Here is a 26,417-nt window from a genome sequence, read left to right on the forward strand (position 1 = left end):
CATTTATCCATAATGCCACCAAAAACTGGGGGAGTTAAAGCAGGTCTAAATGTGAAAAGCAAGTACATTTATTTATATGCTTGCTTTGTTCATAAGACTGTAAAATCACAGGACATTTCAAGGGCGATGGAAATTACAGTACAGATTAGAGTTTGAATATTCAAGGATGGAAATCTCTGCCTAAGCGCACAAGAACAAGAGCTTTGATCAACAGTATAGAAACTATTGGACAATCTGCCAGGTCTGGGACATCAGCAGTTTCTGTTACAGGGATTATAACATAAAACGTGGTAAAGATCCCACTGTTCTTTCAGAATGATGTTCCACTATCCCTTATATGAACAATCAAGAATAAGCTTTTCATTGTGATTCAATGACTTCATGAATATTATCTATGATAAAACTTTGTCTTTGCATTAAGATTCAAAATCGCGTGAAAAACACAATACATTATGTAAATCATAAAGATGAACAGGAACTGCCTTTCTACCTATGCATTTCAAATTTGCAGAAAATGGCATATTCAATTATCAGCTTCTGAAAAGCACATTTGCAGATCGCTCTTTATCTACGAATTTACTGCTTTTCCTCTGGAAGAACAACCTAGTTTTCCGTCACTAACTAAGCTTATTGACATAAGAGGAGTGAAGAATTTTATTGAATATTGAACTGTGTTACGTTTTTATTTACACACTTCATAATATGACTTATGCTAGTAGGAAAACGCATTAGTATGCAAATTTATTTCGATTAAATTCATGTGAATACCTGTTAAGGTGAATTCATGAAAACGACTGGAATATCTATCTTTTAATAATCGAACTTAACTAATTTCTTAAACGAACTTAAATTTTGCCGTATTCTTTCACATGCAAAATTTCATTTTGAGCAAAGCAATTAATTGAAATATATAATAAACAAAATGAAAATTTTCCTAATAAAATGAAAAAATCAAACAGGCATTTCTTTACATCTTAACTCGTTAAATTTTACAAAATGCCAAATTTTCAAGACGTCTGGATTCTACATTTACCAGAATACAGTGTAATGCTGTTGGAGATTGTATTAAATATATTTAAATTTTTCAGTTGGAATTTCTTGTTAAAACATTAAATAATTTCAATGAACATGAACATGAACAGGAAAAATGCTTTTGATGTTAGCTCATTGATTTGAAAAGTGTTCAAAGGTGAAAATCGTTCAATTATATTTACAAACTTGTTACCTTCACTTTACAGGTTTTTTTTCTTTAATTTGTTAGCTTCCATTTACATGAATTCAAAAAATGATCTAATAAAATGTCGTTTGTTTTTTGTGCGTCATTACGGATGAAAAATATTCTAATTTCAATTAACAGAAGTAAAGAAAATTAAATTTATATTTAAAGTGGCCAAAGTGATAATGTTTTATAGAGTGTGTGTCAAATATAAAATAAATAACTACAGAAAAAATATGTAAAAATTCATACCTGACAGCAGGTACGTTGATAAATATGCATGAAGAAGCCGTGGAGTTGTTAACGTCTGCGAATTGATGCTCGTTGCTTCATCGTATTTTCTGTATATCGTTCACAACGTATTTCTTGAAGTGAAGCACCAAATATGACCAATAAATAATAAAGCAACGCAGTAGCAAGTGTTGTTCATCTGCAATTATTTATATAATAATCAATTTCTCAAAATCAACAGCGTTTTATAAATAGTAAATCGCTTTCGAATTTGCATGGCCAATGGCACCTTGAGCAGAATGCTATTGGCATAGTTCACCATCAGTTACTTTTAACTTACTGTGGTTAAATTTCTCTGTACTTGAAACCGTTTTAAATTTACAGTAGTCCAGCTCTCTTGCGTAAGGCTGAGTGGATTATTTTTTCAGAGTTTTTCTTGCGACACGATTATGAGAGATGTAATTGTTGCTGAGCTGTCGGCCGTACTACTGTTGGTATTGTTTTGCCCAGAATATTCATCTGTAAAAATAACCATCAAAATGAAACGAACAAAGCAGAGCACAATTTATATTTCAAGCTGGCCATTACCTACGGAGAACTCGGTTGTCTCCGCTTTATCAACAGCAGCCGTCGGAGTGGTATAACGGAGTGCTATCATGTAAAGCTTAACGAGGAAAAATGCAAGAATATTTCCCGGTGGTGCTACGCAGAACAAATCACGGTCGTCGTGCAATACGTAATTACTGAGCAGTGGTATCAGGACTAGTGTACATTTCTTGGATCCAATGAGGCAACGTGCTAAATTCAAATTGCGTCGCTTTTCCATACTTTAGATTTTTTGCCAAACCTAAAAATATCTCCTGAGTTGAAGGGAACATTTTAAAATGTTTAAAAGTAAGCACAATGCATAACTATTTCAAAATTGGCAACAATACAACTTCTTTATTTATGACAAAATTAACTATAGTTACTTACATTCATCAAAATAGAAATGGGCAAAGCAAAATACCTGGATTCTTGGCAACAAGCCAAGATTTATATTGTTCTGATTCAAATAACAATCAATCTCTTTCAGAAGCGATCAAGAATAGACGGATGTTTTCTGCTTTTCCATAACCGTGAAATGATCATCAGACGAATAAAATCAGTTGAGCATTTTCAGCGCTTCGTCTAGTAAATATGCAAATTTTTATGCAATGCTTTGCCATTTATTGAGCTCACCACAATGGTGAACTTTGAAATAAATCTATGTTTAAAATTGCATTTAATTTTCATTACTTGATCAATTGGATAATAATATTCATAGTATTGAAGAATGAATGACTTAATCGTTAGTATTGTAAATTTATATTTCATGTATGACTGACTGTTGGTGTGATTTTATTATTTATATTCACTATCATGAAAACTGTATTTGCTCAACGCAATGAAAAGTAGGCGTGGTATTTGTTTATGTGAAATTTCATGCAAATTTTTATGTGAGGTCGTGCCGTTTGTTTGCTTTGTAGCTATGGCTCGCCATTATTAGTTATCAGTAGTAATACAAATAATCCTTATCATTGTGTGCGTGTGTGAAGGAAAGTAGGAGAAGAAAGCTGACAGATTGACAGTATATATATATATATACATATATATATAGAATGTCAGGTTCAAAATGAGGTAGTAGGTGGTTGATGTGCTTTCTTCTCTCATTAAATGTTGGTCAATTTGTGCTGCTTGTTTTCGTCGCCTACAATTACACTAATTTATTGAGCACAAAGTACAGAGACAACAAAAGTGCAATGTTGTTTGCAATTCATGCCATCGGTTAGATAATGCAAATCGTTCCAAACAGGTCACAGCAATACAATATATGTATATATGTATAATAATAACAGTGCAAAATGCTAATTATCGTGATGACTTGTGTTATTGTAAGAAAATTGCAGCATGTCACCAATATGACCCACCTAGATCAACTTAGTATGTAGTGATTGTTCTGACACAATACTGACCAAGAAACGGTTCATGTACTTGAACAGATTATCAGTTTAGATAAATAAATATTACAAAATGAAAAAGAAAAAAAAGAAAAGTAATAAAATTAATCACGCGTCGAAATTTATTTTCATTATTATTAATATTAAAAGGAAAAAAAAGTGTACTGAGCAATGACAGACATCAGATAATAAAAAATAATAAAACTTGTACGAAAAGAGTACAAACAAGGGGAAAGAGAGAGAGAGAGAGAGAGAGAGAGAGAGAGAGAGAGAGAGAGAGGAAAGAGAGAAGGCAACCAAAATCTGTCAGCTAACTAGCTAATGAGTTGTTTGTTGTTGGTAGAGAAAAAAAACACAATGGCTGCTATATTTTTGTTTTTTCAAAGGGCAGTGCTTTCTATGGCACGCAGAGGCTTGCTGGGAACGACGACGGCATCTGGCCTGTCGTCTTCGTCAATATATCCGGACTCGTCGCTGATTGTATCAGCTTCACTGCCGCTTGAGTCGGGTCTGAGACGGAGTCGTTTGCGGAGCTCTTCGTCCAGACCGCAGTCCGACTCGTCGGTCAGACTGCTCGAAGATGGCTCTTCGAACAAAGAATCCGTAGTGGATTCTTCTTCCTCTTCCTCTAGTTCTTCTTCTTCTTCTTCTTCTTCCACCTCCTCCTCTTCGTCATCTGACTGCTGCTTCTCAGCTAAGCTGTCCAAAAGAGCGCTGGTAAGCTGCACCGACGGTGTCATCTGGTGTTCCTCTTCGGTGCACTCTTCGATACTGTACAATTTCGGGGCCGACTTGCTACGATCCAACGGTGGTCTGAAATTCTGCCCGCCGGTGTAGAGAAGCTGACGCCGAAGTGGCACTGTAGTCGGCAAGCCGGCCACGCTGCAAGACAGCCTCAGCTTCTGTCTGACAATTTTGTCCCGTTTGTAGTCGTTCAACGCCAACACCAGTCGCTCTTGCAGGCAGCGCATCACCAAATTCGCCTGCGACTGACGTTTGAACAACGCCGCGTGGCAGCGCAGTTCGGGCCTGAGCCGGCGCCCTTCGTGCTTGTAAATCCAACAGAAAACACGAGGGTGCTTTTCCGACACGGCGCAGAACATGATTCGATGAAACCAATATTCAGTCAGACCCTGCTTTTCAGTGGTCACTTTCAAACCGCTGCTGGTGACCACCAGTCGCATGGACATGTAGTCCTTTTTGCGCTCGCAATAGCTGCGCCAAATCACACCCAACGGACGATCCACGCATCCCTCGCCGCGGGCGATGCTTGTTGGCACGTTGCCCAAATAGACGACCGTGTACGTCGGGTCTGGTTCGTTGACAGTGAAACTTTTACGACAACCAAACAACTGCATTGCATTCATTCAAATCTGAAATTGAATTTCAACTAATTAATAATCATCACGCTAAATTCACATTTCACATCCACATACGCACACACACACGCGCGAGTGCTAATAAATTGATCGATCGAACTATTTATTTATTTATTTATTTATTTTTGCATAAATGTATGCATAAGAAAAGATATAAACGAATAGTGTATCTGTGTTTGCATTGGCCGGCCAAGCAAATCGAACAGACGACAGAGCGAACGCGAAAGTAAAGTGGAAAGCTAGCAATAAAATGGAGCCAACAACGTTGAAGCCCAGGTCAGGGTCGTTAAAACCACAAATACAGATAAACTTAATGTCAGCCTGACCTCGTGGGAACAACGGATCATGGATCATTCAAATCTTCCATTGTGCATAAAATAATATTTCCACAATGAAACGAGAAAGAAAGAAAAATCCATTCATTCAATTGTTGGCACACTCAGATTTTATGTATGTATGTAATAAAAAGAATAGAATTATAGAATATTTCAAAAAAAAGAGATGAAACATACAAATGACAGAATCTTCGTTTTCAAGTACTGAAATAAACCAAATAAGAAGTAGTAAACAACGAATGTCGTTGGGAAAAAATAGCTAACAATTGTAAAGCAGAGAAACAGAGACAGCTTGCTGCTTCACCAGTAGCCTTTGCAGATCGATCCGTAAGGTCAGTAGCATAAGTCAGAGACGCGCGTGGACGACATGCAACGGCAAAACTGGAACGTAGAACAGTGTGCACAGGTACAATTGTTACCGGTCCGGTAGAGGTCAGTGGTCGATTCACTGCTATTGGTCAGCAAGCAACGGTCAGCAGTTATTGTTGAGCTTCAGTCGAACGCTGCCAATAGAATCAATTGACCATCGGGGTTGTGCACGCGACCGGCCGTCCCAGTCAGGTAAAATGGTCACCGTTGCACATCGATGACCGCTATCGTTGGGCATGTCAGATCGCCAACAACAACACTCCACCCTTCTAACACTTATTCTTAATTAAGACGCTACTACGCTGATAATCAACACAAAGACACTTCTTTATTATCAACATGTGAACAACAGATAATGCTGCTCGCCTGTATGCAAATTTTCCATTTCAATCTAATTGAAGAATGATGCTTATGAAAATAAGCAAACAAATAATATACGCGCTACATATCATATATATATATATTAATTTATATATATATATATGAATAAACTAACGACGCAAATTTAAACCGGCTTGACAACGTGTGGAAAATGACAAGAATGACAGACACGGCAAACCCTCTTGCAACAACCGGCTTTTACTCTCAAAGTGCACAAAGAGAAAGCAAAGCAAATCGAATAGAACGGAGGGGGGGTTTAAAAACTAGAAATTGATTATTAAATATTAATGTACAACCTTGAAGTGTTGGAATGATCGAAGTTTTCCTTTTCAATCTTCTTCTTCGATCATCTATTTGAATTTGAATTTAAACAAAAGTTAATTAATAATCAGGAAAAAAAAGTCGCCAGAAAAAAGGTTGTTTGCTTTTCATAAATATACCGCGTGGAAGTTGAACCAAATACGATATTACAACTGCACCTGGCCTGGACAAGCAGATGCTTTTCCGGCTTGGTTGGTATTCAACGAACTGTGAAAATAGAATTTAATATTGTTTTGTAAAATTTTTTTATATTAAAATTGATAAAAACAATAATAACCGCTTCCGGGTAGAGGAGAGCAATTGAAGCGTGGATAATTGTTCAAAAAACTGGACCACATCGACCAAAGCTGACGATGGTCGACACAAGCAGCATCAAAATGGTTGAAAACAATTTATTACGTCATAATTTGTCAGAAAACAATTTTTTTTGTTTTTCAAATTAGCCATATTTTCTTCTTCCTGATTCAACTTAAAAGTTTAGGAAGAAGAAAACAAAAAAACTAAATTCATGCAAAAACCCAACCCAACTATTATTGCTTACCACATTACACTGCTTGCCTGGGTGAATTGATTGATACGAATAAGATGATGATGATGATGATGATGTAGCTGAATGTCAAACCGAGGATCAAGTTATTTATCAGGAGATTGATCAGTGAAGCAAATATTTAAAAACTTTGAAGATCGACTGCATCCGGTGATCGGTCGAGTGGAGAAACTTCAATTTGTCAACACAATTATGCAAACAAACGCACGTTGAAGTAGAGGAAGATGATGATGAATGAATGAAAAATAATTCGTTTATAAAAAATTAAAACAAAAAACCATACCATTGAACGTACGAAAAAGTCCAACTGCATACTTTGTGTGACAACCCAAAGTAAAACAAAGCGCATTCATATATACATATATATATATATGCATACATCAGTGATATATATCAGTCTCATTGAAAGTCAAATGTGAACATAGAATCGGCATTAGCGGCGGTCTGTTCTTCTTGCCAATCAAAAATTAGTTAGCTGAATCGGAATTTTTCACAATTAAAAAGTCAACGCAAATAACTTCTTCACACAGAAGAGCTAAAGAAAAAATAAGTTCGACTTGTTTAAAAATGACGTCATTGTTTTTTGTTCCTCGAATTTTTTGAATATTCACACAACGTGGAGGGATTGATTGGAATTTCTTTCTTTTTTTTGACAAGAATGCGAACAAGAGATATTTTGATCAGAAAAAAAATATTATATGAACAAGAAAAATTAAATAATATTTTTTTCAAAATTTTGCTTTACCATTTCACAATTTAGCCGTGACAAGCCGGTTGAAGCGAGAAGTAAACATGAAAGAAAAGACGAACAACAAACATTTGTACAACAGTAGCGCTTGACAGAAAACGTTAAAGCTTTGTTTGAAAATTTCTTCTACAAGCGACCATCATCGAAACAAGATAAACAAATGCTAAATCACTTTTTGCTTTTCTGTTTTTTTTGATTATTTGTATAGAAAATCAATCAAATCGTCTACATATATACACACACACGGATGTAATTAATATATCTACAATATAATTGCCAATTATTATATTCGATTCTTTACTGCTTTAATTTGTTTCGATACAAGTATCATGTCGTTTCAGTGAAGGAATAAAATTCGAAAAAAAAAATTAAAAAATCGAAAAATAAAAAATATCATGAATCACACACACACACATTGACATTTTAAAGTTTAACCGGAGAAAACAATTGTACATACAATTGAATAATATACAATCGATCGATCCATAGATTGAAAATAAAATAAAACCTGATCAAAGCTTTTCACAGAAATTGATTGATAAGAAAATGATGCAAGCAGTAAGCAGTAATAAAAATCCCTCAACTAAACGTAACTATTTTCAAAACAACTGATGATAAAACAAAAGCAAACGTACGTAAAGCATAAATAAATAAATAACACAGTTGCTAATCTGATTAACAGATAAGTAATAAAAAAAACTAACAAAATTACAACAAACAAACAACACTTGAAGTAAACAGAATACGAAAGTGGGGATTAAAAGAGGCAGATTGCATAAAATTATTCCATTTGTTGTGTCTGTCTACCGGCCTTGAATAGTGTGCACAGTGGGATGGTGGAATTGCCAAGGGGATATTTTTCTGTCTGTCCATTTTCTACGATTTACTCTACACGGCAGAAGTGGAAAAATGTGCAGAAATTGGATCGCTTTTGCTGTCGACAATTTTGTCACTTATCAAAATTTCTACCCTTTTTCAATAAATAATATTAGCCTGCAGGAGATTTTTGTCCCAAATTCACCCAACTCTATTTTTGACGATCACAGAAGCAAAATGGACAGACACAAAACAAGCCGGGCAACAACTCATTACAGGCACGCGAGAAACAATTACGAACGTACCAGAATAATATCACCAAATAATAATTAAATAATAATTATTATGCAATTTTGAATTGAACAACAACAACAACTATTACTAGTACTATTGTTACAACATCGAGAAAAATATTTGGTAGTGAAAATTTTCAAAATATAATTCCAAACAAAACCAACAACCGATTGATATGAATATTAATTCATATTTATGAGCCTAATAAATGTTTTATCAAAGGTCATCTTTGCTTTTGATGAACTTTCGTGGCAATGCCACCATCATCATCTCACTGACAAAGTCATCTTGTTGTTGTCGTTGTTGTAAACAAAGTGATTGGCAAATTTTAACGACCACCAACCAATATGCAAATGAAACTTGTAAAGAGCCAGTAGCTGTGAACAAGCGACGTTTCGATGAAAAATTTTGAACTAGAATAGAAATTTAAAAAATTGATGCAGATTATTAGTGTAAAGTAAACTTTCAAACCAGCATAATGATTAATCTTCGGCATAATAAGCAAGAGATAGGTAGAGAGAGAGAAAATTCTCTAAGCAACATAAATAGATAGATTCAACTGGTTAAAAGTGTGTTTTGAAGATGAGAAATAAACTTTTTTGATTATTACTATTTTTTTTTCATTTCGAATAAAAAAATCTTCTCCATTCACCGACAGACATCTGCTTGTCACATGACCAAATTTTCAACGTTAAAATGCAATTCCCAGGGGCTAAAAAGTAGTAGACAGATGTAAAGAAATGCTGCTGCTGTGGAACAAAATGTCCACGCAACAAACACTGCTTGAAACACGCAGTCAACCTCGTTTCCATTCCACCGCCTCAACGACAACAAAGCATTCACGTAAAATAATGCACATGAAGACCAGTTTTTACAGAAATTATTACTTTTTCCCCTGAATAACCAAAAACGCGCTTACAGATCACTTTACACAAATCAATCTCGCATACCGCACTGATCGACAACAACAAAATTAATAAATTAATAAATACACTGTATTAAGCTTTCCACTTTTCGGTGCACATTTTGCACGTAACATTTGTTTCGTTCAACAAGCACGCTCGGATTTTTTTTTCAACTGAACAAAAACTTGACAAAGAGAAAATTGGACAAGATTTGAAATTTAGATAAATTTCAAAGAAAAAATAATAATAAACTCCACACTTACACGCACCAACACACAAACGAATGAATATGATAAAGTTAGAACAATATGCCAACGTGACTTTGTAAATGAAAACATCTACAATAGGACAAATTTATCACAATAATAATGATAATTAAAATCATGATAAAATCAAAATTGCCCAAGTGTGATGATATTAAATGAAGAAGACAAAATGTTGAACTGATTATTAATTTTGACTGAAAAGGTTCGCAACAAAATCAACCTTTCCGTTGCAAATCACTGTAAACTGCTTCATTGTGCTGTTTTGAACAAAAGTTTCCATTTGCTAATGACCAGTTTCAAATCGGTGGAAAAAAAATATATATATATTTTTTCTCCACAACTCACTCAACAAATCACATTACAACCAACAACCAACACAACTTGTTCAACAATTAATGAACTTTAACATTCCAAAATTACCATTATTCATACTGTAGTAATTGTTTCACACTCTGGTGAAATTGGAAATTCAATTATAATTTCGTTGCAATTCATTTTTGACACGTCAAAAGAAAATCAAAACTCATTCTACCACAGGATGCGCGATTATTAAATGCAAATTATCCCAACTGACCATTCGCAATCGAAGAACTTGAGTACGATGTGGAATTGTATTCAAAATTGAAAACAAGAAAAAAATATTAATTGTTCGACAAAAAAAACATACAAATTGAACAATAAAAATATCTCACTTGTTTGCGCTCTACTTTGCGTTGATATTTAAGAATGGAAAAATTTGAAGCGCAAATTATGCAAATTTTTTTCGACAAATTTCAATTCTGAAATAGTAATAAAGAAAATCACGATCAAATTATGCTGATGATGTTGAAAATTAATTTTCAAAAAAGAAAGTTCATCAAAATGAATAATGAAATTAATAATGAAAATATGATAATGAAAGAAAAAAACAGCCCGATTGTAAAACTAATCACTAAATATGATAATCAAATTAATAATTATTCAATGGGACGACCAATGTCAGAGATGTACAGTAAGTTTGAAAACTGAGACCTAGTAAAGTAGAAGCGAAAAAAAATAATAAAAGAAAAAAGAACAGATACAAAGCGAATTGTTCGTCGAAATGAACATCGATTAAAAAGAAAAACGCAACCAGCACAGACGATGACGACGTATTCTGGTAGTAATTGTCCAACACAACAGGCAGACAATGACGACGTCAAAATGGAATTGTCAAGAAATTGCGGCGGCACAATTGTATTTTTCAAAGTTGCAAAGAAACAATAAAATCTTTCCAATTCACCAAATAATGGTTGTATAAAAAAATACAATCAAACAAATCAATCAAACGAAACATTTTCAAAGTGAAATTGCAAAGTACATCTTGATGCGACAACTTGCACGCAAATTGAAGAAGAAAAATCTCTTTTACTTGATTATTTGCTTATGGAAATAATCTTGCAAAATTATTCTTCTTCTTCCTCTTTTTTCATGCTATTTTAGCATGACAATTGCATGTTAACATTTTTCAAATAATCAAAATTTTACCGACATACTTGCATGTCATAAAACTGTAATCAATGAAAAAGAAACAAAATAACACAATAACCATCATCGACATAACAAAAAATGTTCCATGCAACTGTACCTTTTTATCATTACAATATCGTATACATAAATATATATATATATATATATATATGCATGAAAAATAGAGAATAGATTTAAAAAAATATTTGTAAGAAAAAGCAAAGCATGCAATTCACTACGTTTCAAAATACAAACTTTCGGCAACTTGCATCTACATACTATTTAATGTTGAAAAAACTGATTCTATTAACAGAAAAAAATACAACCTTCTGAATGCAATTTATAAAAAAAACATGTCCGAACAAGAGTACAAAATTTAAGTTAGATAATATCATCAGTGCCTGTTTGGAAGCCGGTTACGCGAAATAAATGTTACAGTACAACAATGCAATTTCTTACACAACTTTCAAAGATAAAAAAAAACTTTCACTATTACCTGCAGAATACAAACGAGGGTCGGTGTGTGGAGACGGAATGAAATTTTCTCATAAGCATCCTTGTAAATTGCAAACAGAGGTACTCTGCAACCACTGAGATCATTGGAGTCGTTGTGATGATTGGAGGAAAAATTTATTTTCAAATTTTCAAATGCTCACTTGACCAAAATTCGACATTTGCTATAAAAGAAATCATTACAACCAGAAAACCTTGTTGTAGAAAGAGCAAAAAAAGCCTCTCACCAGGTGATGTTTCTTTCAAAAACAATTTCTAAGCCAGTTGTTGAACAAATTAGCATAAATAAATATACATTTCAAGAGAAAAGAAATAATTTCAGCGAAAACAATAACAGATGAATAAAATCATTTACTATGCATAGGAAAATGCAACATAGCAGCGTTCCACATATATAATGCGTCGTAGTACGTGGATTAATCTGTAGAATTAAATGATAATCATACAAAAAAGAAAACAAAATCATCTAGCAGTGTAATGTGATTAGGATAACTGCACATCGAAAAGAATTCATTCTGCTCTGGTGCACTTTTCTACTTAATTAAGCAATTTCTGAAGGTGTGGTTTTCAGCGCTGTACCACTCCACACAGTTTTGAACTGCTCCGGAACGCAACGTTCTTCCTAAATTAAACAAACAAATAATTATTTAAAATTGATTGCAAAAATAAATAAATTTATTTATATTTACAAAAAGCAAATTAACATTTATTTCACTGTACACTTACAAATTCTCCGTCTTCCGTAGGAATAAGCAGATTAATTTCTGACGTTTTCGAAGTAATCACTTCGCAATTCAACGCCTCTTTGCTCAGATAAACCATACAACCGTCGGTCTTTTGTAAAACCAAAGTTGGCATTGTTCCCATAGTCTAGATTTTACAAAAGCAAAAAACAAAACATCTCTGCATAATATAAGCATAATCGAGCAAAACATTTTCCATACTTGAATTTGCATTTTTTGACAATTTATTATCTCCAAACTTGATACGATGTTATCGAAAACTAGAGAAGTTTTTTTACAACTATCTGAAATAAAATTGAATAAAGAAAGTTTCTTTTCAATTTGCAGATTTTACCAGAATGCAAAGAATTAAGATAAAATAGCGAACTCACCCAAAGCTATGCTGTTCAATTTCCCTTTGACAACAATAACACAATTTTCACATCGATAAATGTACATCACTTGTTTCATATCGGTGATCTCAATTTTAATATCTTTATTGTCCACGTGATTTTCCTATAACAAATAATTCAAACAAATGAAAAATTTATACAATCAAAAAAGAAATTAACTTACTATGAGCCATTTTTTATCATCGCAAGTAAGTACAGGGGGTTTAGTAGTATCTTTTTTTGCCGATGGTAAATTTTTTGTCAAATGTGCAGGTTTCGCAGCAACTGCTGGCTTGCACACTGGCGTAGCGGTACGAAGACTGGGATTTTTGTGCACCTGCATGTCCGGCGTAACCTTTTTAAGTCCTAAACTTCTCACATGCATACTGTTTTGCTAAGAACAAAGTCATAATTTTTTTTTGAAAAATAAAATTAACCTTTAGTTATATCTAAGCCTTTGTTGATTTGAGCAAAAAGTTCTTGACGTATATCTTCGACTGACTTTTTACACTTTGATGACAAGCTGACTGGAGGAGGAGGAGGAGGTGGAGGCAACGGTATATCGAAAACTTCAAAATCCGTTGTGTCACAATTTGACAATCCTGGCTAAAATTTTCCATTAATTTAAAGCAAAATTCATAATGTACAAAAAATTAAAATATAATAAAAGAATATCACACGTACAGTAGTTAATAGCAATCAATTATCGTTAGAAAAATAAAATTATACTTCGATTACCAAAACTTTCTTCCAGGTGAAGCCGTTCGCATAATATTTCTGTACAAACGCTTTGAGACTTTCCAACGTTTTAAGCCACTGTTCGACAAATTGAACATGAAGTGCATCCTCTCTTCAAGAATGCAATGTTCAAAAAATAATAAAACAGACCAACTAAAAACAACCATACTTTTGGGAAAATTCTTTCAAAATTCTGTCGGTGTAAAACTTTGCTATTTCGATAATATCTTGAATAAATGCAACGGGATTGGATTCCTAGAAATATATTTATTTAATCGTCACCGAACATTTCGCTGATACAAAGAACAACATTTTTGAAAAAAATAATAATAACAACAAGGTAAAAATGTTTGAAATACTGAAAACACTTACAACAGACATCCAGGTTAAAGCAGGAAGACTATCCATGATAGCACAAACATGATTGAAATATTGGTTACAAATCGCGCGTCTCTTCACGTGCTAAATTCCATCACATATAAATCGATATAAATGCATTATACAGTCGGCCCTCAACATTGGCGGATTTGTGACGAGGTGACTGATATTAGCCCAAAAAGCGGACTAAATGAAAACTCTAGTTCTTTGTATCCAGCGTATCGATGACCATTAACGAATGGCTTCGTTCAGACCAACGCCCAACACAACGTAGATCGAAAAGCCGAATGGAGCGATAACAGCTTTACCAAACTGGGAACCCTAACTAACCGCTACCAACTAATGAGAAGAAGATAAATTAAAATCAAGGCGAAGCAAAAAGGGGTGCTGCAAACGAGTGGTTTACGGAAACAGTAATTCCCCCAATCGATGGTAAGCTTGGCAACCGGTGCAGATATGTCTGGAAGCGCAGAACGTACGCTCCCAGGCTAGCACAGCTGAATAGAGCATGCGAATAACGCAAAATTTCAGTAAATACGTAATGCATGATGTTAGAGAGGATAAATTTTCATTATATTTAACATGCAAATCAGTAAACGTTCAGTGATATACCATGAAGTTGCGTAAGAGTATGAAGCATCAGTGAAGCGTATGAATAAAAGTGGCTAGCATTCGCGGCACCACCACAACGCACAAGTCGCGAATGTTGAGGGACAACTGGATATCAAAATATATATAATCATAAAAAGTAAAATAAATAAAATGAAATTCTTTTCTTCTTTTCAATTTTAAATATTCGCATATTACCTGTGCTAATTATCAGTATAATTAATGAAAGAAACCAGTAAACTTATCGAAATAAATAACATATCTCCGATTTAAAACTACCCTGATTTGCTATTAGCTCAAATCATTTATGCATTTACTATAAATCGATTACATATTATAAAGAATGTATTATTTAAAAAAAAAAAAAGCTCACTCGAAACGAGTCCATGAGATGGAAAATATGAAATAAATGACGTGCCACCGCTTCTTCATTAGGCTTCTCCAAATCGAGTCCTTTTTCAATGCAGTCTTTCAACATACAGAATCCTTTCTCAGCCAAACATGCCTGAAATTAAAAACAAAATTACAGATAGCATACAAAATTTAGTTGAAATCGTTCAAAATCAGATATGCAAAAAATAAACAATTACCAAATCTGCCAAAAATGGATTGATTTTTTCACAAATATCATAGAAAGCTGAAGCGTTTGCTTTAACTTCAGCATCATAAACGTCCAATACGTCAGACATTTTTTCAGCTTTCAAAAATTGCTTTTCTGTATTTCCTAAGCCAACAAAATAAAAGAAAAACAAAAATTATCATCTATTTCAAAATAAATTTCAACTACTGCATGCGAAATAAACACTTAACAAATATGTCAGCTGCGCAATTAATCAAAATAAATGAAACATTAAAATTCACTCAGAACAAAATTAATGAATAATAAAAGTATTAGCCAAATTAGTCATTCAATATACTGTTTTAAAAATTATGGATGGTGTCATTGCGCAACTGAAGAACAAAATGTTCAATCAATTGAGTTCACTTTTTAAATTAGTTAATTCGCAATTATCTATTTCTCCTTGATGCACACAATATGATTGATGAAACGCCTCCAGAGACAGAAATGTTGAACACTGAGTGAATGGATGTACGCAATGAAAGTTCACAAATCTCACAGAAGGACATATTAAATTGAAAAACAAAATAAAACCTGAAACTGACTCATAACTATCAAGCAACGCATCAAAAAATACAGTATTCTAAATTTTAACTAATCGATTGATTATTTTCGAATTAAAAGGCGTTCATTTTAATGCAGGTTGAATATTTTCTGTTTTGTTTTTTTTTTTGAAATTCTTCATCATTCTAATTCTTCCAGACTTACTTTAATGATTAACTTTCGAAATTTAACAGAAGCAAAATATAATCAATTAATGCACAATGATTATTCAAATTTTCTCAATGAACAATTTAAAACAAAATGCAATACAAATACTTGAATAACCCACTTACGGAGGTGGAAATGTTATTTAAGTGCTCAACTGATGTTCAGTTTAAAATGCAACGTAAAATTTCCACGTTCAATTGCAGCAACATGTTAGGCGATAAAAACATTATTCTCATCTCATAAACCTTGTGACTTACTATTTATTATTTGATTTTCAATTATACCAACACTGGAAAATGAACATGATCATCGGCAGTTACAATAAATGAACAATCCCTACTGATACTCGTTTCTCGATATTACACTTATATAAATCAACATGCATATAAATGTATATTGAAAAGCGGCAGCAGAGCTTCAAAACAAGCTTTCCTCAACTTGGTTTTTGAAATCAGCGAAACATTATTTCGCTTGTTCAGTCGTAGTGTCTTTCACATATCTAATATTGCACAGAATAATAACTGAAAAAAGTATCTCAATCTCTCTGATCATGCTTTACATCATAAGTAATAATTAGTCCAAAAAACAAAAAAAACATTATGAAATGTATTAAAATCACCACAATAAAACAAATAACTTACTTTATCAACAAAGTGAAAGTATTTGCAATTAATCAGATTGAACATAAACTGCTGAGTTGCTTGCCAAACAACTTGACGTTCCAAAGTTAGAACACACATAGCGCATAGAACTTCAACTACAGTAAGAATTAAATGAAATGTAAGTTTCGTCTACGTCAATAAAATTTTCCAAGTGATCATTAAACAAGTTCACGTTGCAAATGGTCGTTATAATAATTGAAAAGTTTCTTTCATACTTTATATACATCTGCGCTTTATTCGATTTATCACAGACTTTTGCACAACGTCAGATCAAACTGCTGCCATTTGCTGATGTTACGCATAGGTTCGATTCAAATGATTGCAAGTGATTTTTCTCTTTTGATAAATCACGTACTTTTGTGCAGATGCGTACCTTTTGAAAATAAGTAGAAATTTATTACGCAACTTTCCAGACTTTCATCAAGAACACTATATATATTCAGCATGGGAAAATAAAACAAGCACCATCATTATATGGGAATAAGAAATTATAAAACCTGCATTATTTTCAGAGGTAACTGTAGTTCTTGGTCGTTGATTACCGGCTTCTCACCGCTTGTTGACCGTTGCAGAAACGAAGCGTTTCACAAATTGTTCCACTAATGATCACTTTCATTACAACACAAAATACCCGCACGCAGCTCAGACAAGAGGTCCGCTTTCAGTTGAGCTCGAATTTCTCCAAAAGCCATTTCATTTTCTGGTTTGTGGATTGCCCACAGTTGGTCAAAACGGTAAAAACAATATCCTTAAATAGCGTTAATTAAAACCCATTTCGAATATATGACCAAAGCAATAATAAAAACTAACGGTAAACATCGTGCAAATCTTGCATGGGAAACTTGCACGTGGATTTCGCGTAGAAGAACGACTTCAGATGACCCTCGCGCAGCAATTCTCGAGTCAAAAATGACATATTAATACCAACTATGGCGAAAGGATAGCCGTGGCGCGGGTTCAACGAACGTGAAAGCATAGCCAGTGATTTTTGCTGTTCAGTTTCGCACAAATAAATCAACTGCTGCAAGCCGAGCAAGCCCATTCCACGAAAATCTGTCGAAGGGTCTTTGCCTTGAAAACCCAGCTCTACCCAACGCGGATCAATTGCAGAAATCTGGCTTTCTGGTTTCAACAAAGAAGACAACTACAGATGAACAAACAAAATTAACACAAACACCATTACTCGCCGTATGCAGCAACTCAACTACCTTCAATAATTGACTTTCGTGTGCTTTATCGTGTGGGTTATAATGAATCATGCGCACATCTTCGACATCTTTCAATAGCTTTTCATATGCAATAATTTTTTGAAGACAATATTTCAAACGGGTCTTAAGTTTGCGGTTGTGAAGATTATTTTCAGAACAAAGCGTGGCAAGTGTTTTATAGATCTCTGTTAATGAACATTTGCTTATAGTTTCAAAATCGAAAACTTTCCATTTGCGCAGTATTGCCTCTAGAACATACAATTTATCATCACTGCTGTTTTTTTATAAAAACAAATTTTTTTAAATAAAGTAAACAGTATAAAAGGGGATATACGGAGAAAATGTATCCGATTTAAAAAGGCAATCATACTAAACTTCATTTGTGTCAACAAATTTAAAAAATATCACTGAAAATTCTGCTCGTAATAATAAAAATTTACAAAAAAAAGATAGAAAACTTACCTACTTGAAGAACGCGATCATGTTTTGGAATTTTTTTCTCTAATACATACTGCAATTCATTTTTACCAGTAAACCAACAGCTGATGAAGCCGAATAGTGGGTGAACAAAATTAGCTGCATAATAAAAAATTTGCAAAGCAGCACCTGCAGTCCATTTAAACGTTTGGCAGAGGATTTCCATATATCTTAAAAAATTTTTAAACACTTTTTCGATTATTTTGCACTTATTATAACTGAATACTGTCAGTAAAGGCAATAACTGTTCAAGTAAGTCAAGAAAATATTTCAGCATAGTAAAACTTGAAAATCATACCGTACATTTCAAGATTTCAAACGTACATCTCATGCTCAGAAAATATTTTACAACTGCTAATACATTTGAATGCTTATGATGTAATAAATTTGCCTTTCTAGTATATTAAAATTTTTGCTTTCAGCAATCTATACAGTATATATTAATAAAAATAAAAATGAAAAAGTAAAAAAATAACCATTGGAGGAGATGTTTGTATTGGCAAGTGGATCTTGAAAGAAGGAACAATTTCAAACAATTGTGTATCCATGAAATTTTCATTGAATTCCACAGGCGAAATTTTCGCCAATCAAGTCATTTATCACTTGAACCTAGTTGCAAATTGCTCAAACGAATATATACAATTATTAATAAGAGTCATACATATTTTTGTAGAAAATGTGAATTATGCAAATTATTTCAAGCCTCGCAGTTACTCGGTTAAATGGACGTGAAAAGTTGTTCAACTTGAATAAATGATCTTACGAAGGCTGAAAGCGGATCTGAACGTTTCAATCGATCCTGCTCAATGATTGCGTTTAAATTTTCACTGATTCTAGCAACATGGGTGAAATTTGTCAATGCCCAGTCAGTCGTCTCCATGACTTGTCCAGCTTACTCGGAGACGTTTTACGTAACATGCGCTAACAACATGCCCAAAGTTCACATTTGTGCTGGTGGAGAAGTTTACAGTGAAAGCGAAAAGAAATGCTTGCCAGAGACCGCGCCCTTCTCAACACCGAATAGATCAGAAAATCAGTTCTGTTCGAACATCTATCGCAGCTGCTTGAATGAAGTAAAACATCCCTGTCCAAATAGTCACGTCTATGTTCCACAGACCGGCAACTGCGTACCATTGGAAAATATTGCCAAATGTACAACAGTCGAACATCATTCAACGACCACACCCACGCAAGCCCAGTCGAACCAGCTACCTTTCGACTGCAAACAACAACACGACGGCCTTTATCCTGATCCGACAAATCCGCACTGTAGTTCTACCTTCTACATCTGCCTCAATGGCACAACGCAGAGGAGCAGTTGTTCCAAAAACCAAATTTACCTACCAAAACTGTTCAGTTGCCAAGATAGACAAGAAATACAAGCTTGCACTGGTGAAACAACATCAACAACAACAACAGCAGCAACAACCACAACCACAAGCACAGCAGCAGCAACAACAACAACAACAACAGCTTCACCGTTGCCTGAAATTAATTCTTTCGACTGCCGTTCGAAACCAAACGGCCTGTATGCAGATCCGTTCAAAGCCTGCTCTTCAATCTATTACGCTTGTTTCAATCAGAACAGCTTCAAAGCATACTGTCCAAACGGTTTGTTCTTCAATGTGAAAATATCCGCCTGTGATAAGCAAGAAAATGTGCAAAGCTGCCTCGCTGGAAAGCCCACACCTACTCAGCCCACTGAAAGTACTTTAATCGGAGATCACAAGTGCGTCAACATGCCAAACGGTCGGTATCCACTGTTCGTCGATACTTGTTCGCCATTTTTTTACGTTTGCAAAAATGGCCACCAGTACATTCAGCAATGCACAGCAGGATTATTCTTCAATTCGCAAATCAGGCGTTGCTTTGCGAGAAACACTATCCCGGCTTGCATTTCAAATCCATTCCAACCGATAACTGAGCAGCAGCGCATCACATCAGAATCCACCATGCCGAGTACAAAGCCAAGCAGCCACGTGACGGATCGTCCGACAACACCTTTAACTGCGGTTCCAAAACCAACAATTCCACTTGCTGTCAATTTAACCGAACAATTTTACAAATATCTCGAGCTTCAAAAGCTTGTAACCGGTGACCGTTCGTATCCAGAAAAAGAATCCCACCTGAAAGCAACATCTGCGAACACGCCCAGTGCGACTTCTGTGACGGATGATTATTTGTACAATAAGATCAGTACAACTCAATATCCGCGCACTGAAATTACTAGTAATGCAAACCAGCCCATAGAGCCGTCGATGGGCAGTGGTGGAGGAGTTCAGGAAAAAATAACTCAACCAAACAAGCAGACCAATCTAGTTACTACTGAAGCAAAATCAGTGACAACTCCCAGTGTCGAAACTGTACCTGTAAACTGCGCTAATCTTGCAGATGGATTCTACGCAGATCCAACCAACCCTTACGGAAAAGAATATTACCACTGTTTGAACAGACAAGTATTTCTGAAACGTTGTCCGGAAAATGAACACTTCAATTACACAATTGGACGATGCGACAGCGCGGTCGGTCAACTTGGCAACGTATCGGTGATCTTGGACCAACGCTGCGCTGACAAAGAAGATGGAAATTATCCAATCGGACTGTGCGAACGATCCTTTTACTCGTGCAGTGGCCACGCGATCAGCACGCAACAATGTCCAGCAAATTTGTTCTACGACGATGAAAAACAACTCTGCGATGTCAAAGCCAACATCCCATCCTGCGGAGGGAAACGACCCCAAAATTACTGTATGTCATTTTTGCAATGTTTAAACTAATTATTCGTGTGCGTTTCAACTTTTCTTTTCAGCCACAAATAAGTTACAGTGCTCGCCAGATGAAGAAGGCAGAACGTTTGCAACAGCATCTTGTTCATCAGTGTATTATATCTGCACAAAAGGTGTTCTTGAAAAAGATTCGTGCTACGGAGATTTAGTCTACAACAAGAAACTGGCAGCTTGCGGGTCGAAAATTGGTTTTCCCGAATGTACAAAGTGAATATGAATTATTTTTGATTTGTTCTTTCTTTTCTTTCATTTTCAAAAGCGTTATTTCACTTCGGTTATTTAAAAAATTAAAATTGATGTTCTAATTCTTTGCTGCGTTAATCAAACACTCGGGCCCAAAATGATACTGCAAATAGAAAAGCTTCAGAAACTGACTTTTTAAAAATTAATCACTGTCGACTAACCATTTCAAAACGACAGTCAACTTTATCAGGCAACGTCAGCAGTCAACAAATTTAAGATAATCAAAACACACATAAAAGCTCAGATTTCAATAAAGTAAATGTTGATAAGAAAAACGAAATTTAAAACAATAAGACGCAATTTAAACAAAAAATTGAAAACATCGCAGCGTAGAGGATCCGTTTGAATAATGCTGGACAACAATCAAACATTTATTTCAAGTAATAAGTGCTCACGGCTGGATGTTTTCGAACAGGACTGTTCATCAATATTAAATTCAAGTAATCAATTTTACGATTAGTCTCGAAGAATGTCTTTAAAATAGTTTTAAAACAAAACGCAACTAATTCGCTTTCAGAGAGAAAAAAGTTAACCTTATAACCACGAAAAACTAATCACAGTATTCAAAGTATAAATAAATGTGGACAAAGACGCACCGAGTCGAACAAACATACGACAATTTAACGAAGAACAATGAAAACAATAACAAAATATTAATCACTTACCCGAGTAGTTGTGCTTTCGAATTGTTGTTAAAAACTCTTAAAAATGGACGATTAAAATTCAAACATAAGAACAATTGCCAGTTATATGAGAAAAAACGAGAACAGCACGAGAAAGATCTAAAAAATTGCTTGACGATGTAAATTTGACGAAAGGTTACGGTACTTCTAGTTATACTTGATTTTCAATTATACTGTTTACCATATTTGTTTATTTACAACAAAATTTGATGAAAAAATTGTTAGCAGTTTGAAATCAATTTTCTATTTAAAAATAAAAATTAAAATAATAATAACTTGCCTACAATGTTTTTATTTCATTCTTTCAAAACATTCCATTGAGTACTTGCAGTTCTGTTTCGTAAAATTAATGAAAGAAATAAAACGAAAATTTTGTATTGCAAAAAATCAACTGTAAACATTTACTGATAACACTTTCACACAAATAAACTTATTACAATGCCCCTATTAAGGAATTTTTCACTTTGTTTTGCTTTTCTAATGATACTCAAACTTACTTTAGAATTAAAATTTTGCAGATACTTTTTCGATACTATCTAGATTTTTAAATACTTTTTCGATTTTGCAACATAAATTGCGCAAAAGTATTACTAGAAAGAAAGAACTCTTATCGTTGACAATGTACAAGTCATCACAAATTCAAAGAATTCTAGCTGCGTTATTTTATCACGATAAATATATTTTAAACAAAAATTACTTCAAAACATCTCAAATATTTTTCATAAATTAATTTTACGCCATTTATTCACTGTCCAATTAGAAGCCGCCAATAATTCAAAATATTCATCACTAAACTAAGTGTCTGTTGATTAATTAAATTTAAAAATCTTCGTCATCGTCAGGCAGTTCCGCTTGAGAGGCGACCTGCATCTCGGCTTCTAATCTTGCAGCTAGTTGCGGGTCCATTTGAACGTCTGGAGGAGCCAATGCTGGCATTGCCACGAATTCCAAATTCGGATCACCGACCAGCTTACGCGCTAACCACAAGAATGGTTTTTCAAAGTTGTAATTTGATTTCGCAGACACGTCATAATACTGAAAAAAACATCAGTGAAATTTCTGATCGAACAATAAAAAAAAATGGCTCTAAAACCTGCAAATTTTTCTTGCGGTGAAAAGTAATATGCTTTGCTTTCACTTTTCGATCTTTAACGTCCGCCTTGTTGCCAACTAAAACGATGGGTATGTTTTCGCAAACGCGAGTTAAATCGCGATGCCAGTTCGGAACATTCTTGTAAGTTATACGAGCTGTTACGTCAAACATGATTATGCCGCACTGTGCTGAATAAAGCAAAAAAAGGGAAACACGTTGTGAGCAGGTTTACGTAAATCAATAATTTTAACACAAAAAATGAAAATTACCTTGAATGTAATACCCATCTCTTAAGCCACCAAACTTTTCTTGTCCTGCGGTATCCCAAACATTAAAACAGATTGGACCGCGCGTAGTGTGAAACTGTAATGGGTGCACTTCCACACCAAGCGTAGCTACATATTTCTTTTCAAACTCGCCAGTCAAATGTCGCTTGACAAAGGTGGTCTTTCCTGTACCACCGTCACCTACCAAAACCAATTTAAATGTTGGTATCTCAGGTACAGACATGATTTAAGAAGCTTATCAACGACTTTGCTCCAATCAGCAGTCGACAACGAATATAATTAAGCTACAGTACTACTACAAAAGCAATATAAGTTATTCAGGCAAACTGATAAGTAAATCGATGATTCATACATAATTTGAAATAATAAACTGTACACGCTTGTAAGTTGCTATTTTTAAGAGAGGAATAACAACACTGCACCCTTCCTGTTAATTTTTAATTATTGTCAATTAACAGTATTTTGACTATTCGATTAGCTGACTAAATTTAAATTACACAAAAAGTCTTAAAATAAACTGTTTCGAAATATACTAAAGATATAGAAAAATTTTAAAATTAAAGACATTGAAAATAATATTAACTAAACATTACAAATCCAGATTTCGAACACGAAACGTACTGTGGATAAAACGAAAACATAATGATGTTCATTCTCAATGTCACAGTAAGATATTATTTGCTTTAAGATTGAAAATTATTTATTCGTTGTGAATAATTAATTGAAGAGGAATATTTAAATTCGCCTGTTCAATTCTACAACGTTTTCTTCCATTTGATCATCATCCATAATGAACCAATGAGAAATAATTTTACTGTAAATGAACCTACTTTTTGTTTTACATTCTCGAACCAATTGTCTCACTTCATTTTGTCGTTAGCGACTAGTGGAGAATACTGCTCGTCAGAAATTTGCTACTTTATTGATTTAACTTCGTCATGTCAGCTGCTGACAACACAAAAGAGGTACAGCCCGCTATTCATTGGAACGATCTCCAAATGCATTATCATTATTATTATTATTATTCTGTTGATAATTTTCAGCATGATGTACCGTCAGATAAGGACAACGTCGAAAATGGTAAACTGACGTCCAAGCATGATGATCCAACAACACCTATGGAACAAGATGCAGCAGCGATTGATAATTGCGAAGAGCCACTGCTGCGCAGCAATCCGAAACGTTTCGTCCTCCTCCCTTTGGAATATCCGGACATCTGGGCAATGTACAAAAAAGCCGAAGCATCCTTTTGGACAGTGGAAGAGGTTGGCGATGAGTTGGTTTATTTTACAATTGTGCAATGATTATATTGTTAATTTGCCAGGTTGATCTGCGTAAAGATGCCAACGACTGGGCAAAGTTGAACAAAGACGAAAAGCACTTTATCAGTCATGTGTTGGCATTTTTCGCCGCTTCGGATGGAATTGTTTTTGAAAATCTGGTAGACCAATTTTTCACTTGCCAAATAGCAGCAACAACAAAATGAGCAAAACCCGTTTTCACTATTTCCAGGTGGAGCGATTTTCGCAAGAAATTCAAGTAACCGAGGCACGTTTTTTCTATGGCTTCCAAATTGCCATAGAAAATGTCCATTCCGAAATGTACAGCCTCTTGATCGACACCTACATCCGTGATCCGGTGGAACGTGATTTTCTGTTCAACGCGATCGAGACCATTCCGTGCGTGAAGAAAAAAGCAGACTGGGCTTTGCGCTGGATCGGTGACCGTCAGTCGCCATTTTGCGAACGTTTGGTCGCGTTCGCAGCTGTTGAAGGCATTTTCTTTTCCGGCAGCTTCGCGTCAATTTTCTGGTTGAAAAAGCGCGGCCTGATGCCCGGTTTGACGTTCAGCAACGAGCTGATCTCTCGTGACGAGGTCTGTAATAGGAGGAAAGGGGGGGGGGTGTAAATTTTCAAAATTTACAGTACTTTGTGAAAGGCAGGTTTTATTTTTTTTCTATTTTGTACTGTAGGGATTGCACTGCGATTTCGCTTGTTTGCTTTATTCGCATTTGAAAAAGAAACCAACCGAAGATCGAGTGCGTCAAATTATCACCGAAGCGGTCAGCATTGAACAAGAATTTCTGACCGACGCGTTGCCGGTACGTTTGATTGGCATGAACTGTGTTCTGATGTCTCAGTACATTGAATACGTTGCCGATCGTCTTCTGGTTGAGCTCGGCTGTTCCAAAGTATACATGTTGTTTGCAGGCAGTTTTTCATCTCCTATGAAAGCAGTTGTTCATTTTCAGGTGTACAACAGTGAAAATCCGTTCGACTTTATGGAAATGATTTCGCTGGAAGGTAAAACGAACTTTTTCGAAAAACGCGTCGGCGAATACCAGAAAGCGGGAGTGATGGCCGATCGTAGTCAACAAGTATTCACGTTGGATGCGGAATTTTGAAGCGTCCAGACCAATCGGGAAAAAGAGTCGTGATAAATTTGGGCAAACGATCAGAATGGTGTTGTTGATTCGTTGGGTTTCATTTTCAATCTTCTCATAATTTCGTTGGGTGTTTTCTAAAAGAAAAAAAAATATATATCAAATCAGACTGGAAATTGGTGAAAATAAATGTAATTTTACAATTTGACGTTTCGCGTTTCTTCTTTTCGGTCACTGAAATATTGAACACATCATCATATGTACAAATAAGCGGCAGCAGTAGTACTTTTTGGTTGGTTCAGTCTTCAGTATCAGCAGTTTATTTGATGATCAGAAAAATGAATGAATGAATGAATGATGAAACGAAATAAGAAAACGAAGCGGTATGATGAATAGCAAATTTAATAATAGCATAGTCGAACAGGTCGAATGATCAAATTTTCTCATTTAAATGAATAATAAGAATAAGAATAATAATAATGACAATGTATACAAAAATTGAATTCAATTTCAATGACAAGCGAACAAGAAAAAGAATGAAAGTGAGAGAGAGAGAGAGAGTGAATGAACAAATAACTCGCGGCCAACGTAAAGAAAATAAAAGAAAAAACACGTACCACAGCTGCAACTACTAATTA

General features: G+C 34.7%; 10 protein-coding genes across 10 annotated transcripts; 1 reads left to right on the forward strand and 9 right to left on the reverse strand.

Moving 5' to 3' along the window:
• Positions 1 to 1,568: 1,568 nt before the first annotated feature.
• Positions 1,569 to 2,273, reverse strand: Tsp_04083 (hypothetical protein). Its single transcript, XM_003374849.1, has 2 exons — positions 2,040 to 2,273; positions 1,569 to 1,646 (listed from the first exon to the last, which is right to left on the reverse strand). The coding sequence occupies exons 1-2, from the start codon at positions 2,271 to 2,273 to the stop codon at positions 1,569 to 1,571; spliced, it is 312 nt and encodes a 103-aa protein (XP_003374897.1).
• Positions 2,274 to 3,806: 1,533 nt separating this feature from the next.
• On the reverse strand, positions 3,807 to 4,784 carry Tsp_04084 (protein FAM43A). The gene is made up of 2 exons (XM_003374850.1): positions 4,108 to 4,784; positions 3,807 to 3,999 (listed from the first exon to the last, which is right to left on the reverse strand). The coding sequence occupies exons 1-2, from the start codon at positions 4,782 to 4,784 to the stop codon at positions 3,807 to 3,809; spliced, it is 870 nt and encodes a 289-aa protein (XP_003374898.1).
• Positions 4,785 to 6,000: 1,216 nt separating this feature from the next.
• On the reverse strand, positions 6,001 to 7,111 carry Tsp_04085 (conserved hypothetical protein). The gene is made up of 5 exons (XM_003374851.1): positions 7,042 to 7,111; positions 6,888 to 6,929; positions 6,730 to 6,820; positions 6,370 to 6,418; positions 6,001 to 6,153 (listed from the first exon to the last, which is right to left on the reverse strand). The coding sequence occupies exons 1-5, from the start codon at positions 7,109 to 7,111 to the stop codon at positions 6,001 to 6,003; spliced, it is 405 nt and encodes a 134-aa protein (XP_003374899.1).
• Positions 7,112 to 8,832: 1,721 nt separating this feature from the next.
• On the reverse strand, positions 8,833 to 9,428 carry Tsp_04086 (conserved hypothetical protein). Its single transcript, XM_003374852.1, has 2 exons — positions 9,269 to 9,428; positions 8,833 to 9,029 (listed from the first exon to the last, which is right to left on the reverse strand). The coding sequence occupies exons 1-2, from the start codon at positions 9,426 to 9,428 to the stop codon at positions 8,833 to 8,835; spliced, it is 357 nt and encodes a 118-aa protein (XP_003374900.1).
• A 2,901-nt stretch (positions 9,429 to 12,329) lies between these two features.
• Positions 12,330 to 14,048, reverse strand: Tsp_04087 (adenylyl cyclase-associated protein 1). The gene is made up of 9 exons (XM_003374853.1): positions 14,013 to 14,048; positions 13,849 to 13,895; positions 13,641 to 13,752; positions 13,340 to 13,508; positions 13,087 to 13,268; positions 12,903 to 13,026; positions 12,733 to 12,815; positions 12,515 to 12,658; positions 12,330 to 12,410 (listed from the first exon to the last, which is right to left on the reverse strand). The coding sequence occupies exons 1-9, from the start codon at positions 14,046 to 14,048 to the stop codon at positions 12,330 to 12,332; spliced, it is 978 nt and encodes a 325-aa protein (XP_003374901.1).
• Positions 14,049 to 14,657: 609 nt separating this feature from the next.
• Positions 14,658 to 15,316, reverse strand: Tsp_04088 (conserved domain protein). Its single transcript, XM_003374854.1, has 3 exons — positions 15,218 to 15,316; positions 15,001 to 15,132; positions 14,658 to 14,735 (listed from the first exon to the last, which is right to left on the reverse strand). The coding sequence occupies exons 1-3, from the start codon at positions 15,314 to 15,316 to the stop codon at positions 14,658 to 14,660; spliced, it is 309 nt and encodes a 102-aa protein (XP_003374902.1).
• A 1,132-nt stretch (positions 15,317 to 16,448) lies between these two features.
• Positions 16,449 to 19,184, reverse strand: Tsp_04089 (ELMO domain-containing protein 1). The gene is given in 12 exon segments (XM_003374855.1): positions 16,449 to 16,478; positions 16,599 to 16,714; positions 16,896 to 16,992; positions 17,173 to 17,228; positions 17,251 to 17,367; positions 17,430 to 17,763; positions 17,789 to 18,075; positions 18,290 to 18,338; positions 18,356 to 18,403; positions 18,451 to 18,474; positions 18,781 to 18,813; positions 19,068 to 19,184. The coding sequence occupies 12 exon segments, from the start codon at positions 19,182 to 19,184 to the stop codon at positions 16,449 to 16,451; spliced, it is 1,308 nt and encodes a 435-aa protein (XP_003374903.1).
• Positions 19,185 to 19,225: 41 nt separating this feature from the next.
• Positions 19,226 to 20,089, reverse strand: Tsp_04090 (conserved hypothetical protein). The gene is made up of 3 exons (XM_003374856.1): positions 20,053 to 20,089; positions 19,645 to 19,858; positions 19,226 to 19,571 (listed from the first exon to the last, which is right to left on the reverse strand). Exons 1-3 carry the CDS (start codon positions 20,087 to 20,089, stop codon positions 19,226 to 19,228), a joined length of 597 nt encoding a protein of 198 aa, XP_003374904.1.
• Positions 20,090 to 22,776: 2,687 nt separating this feature from the next.
• Tsp_04091 (GTP-binding nuclear protein ran-1) lies at positions 22,777 to 23,640 on the reverse strand. The gene is made up of 3 exons (XM_003374857.1): positions 23,379 to 23,640; positions 23,110 to 23,297; positions 22,777 to 23,051 (listed from the first exon to the last, which is right to left on the reverse strand). The coding sequence occupies exons 1-3, from the start codon at positions 23,617 to 23,619 to the stop codon at positions 22,836 to 22,838; spliced, it is 645 nt and encodes a 214-aa protein (XP_003374905.1). The 5' UTR covers positions 23,620 to 23,640; the 3' UTR covers positions 22,777 to 22,835.
• A 484-nt stretch (positions 23,641 to 24,124) lies between these two features.
• Tsp_04092 (ribonucleotide reductase R2 subunit) lies at positions 24,125 to 25,801 on the forward strand. The gene is made up of 6 exons (XM_003374858.1): positions 24,125 to 24,361; positions 24,440 to 24,661; positions 24,721 to 24,837; positions 24,909 to 25,271; positions 25,369 to 25,587; positions 25,648 to 25,801. Exons 1-6 carry the CDS (start codon positions 24,335 to 24,337, stop codon positions 25,798 to 25,800), a joined length of 1,101 nt encoding a protein of 366 aa, XP_003374906.1. The 5' UTR covers positions 24,125 to 24,334; the 3' UTR covers position 25,801.
• Positions 25,802 to 26,417: the final 616 nt, after the last annotated feature.

Source organism: Trichinella spiralis (assembly GCF_000181795.1).
Source record: "Trichinella spiralis strain ISS 195 chromosome Unknown Scfld5, whole genome shotgun sequence".
Lineage (NCBI taxonomy): Eukaryota > Metazoa > Nematoda > Enoplea > Trichinellida > Trichinellidae > Trichinella > Trichinella spiralis.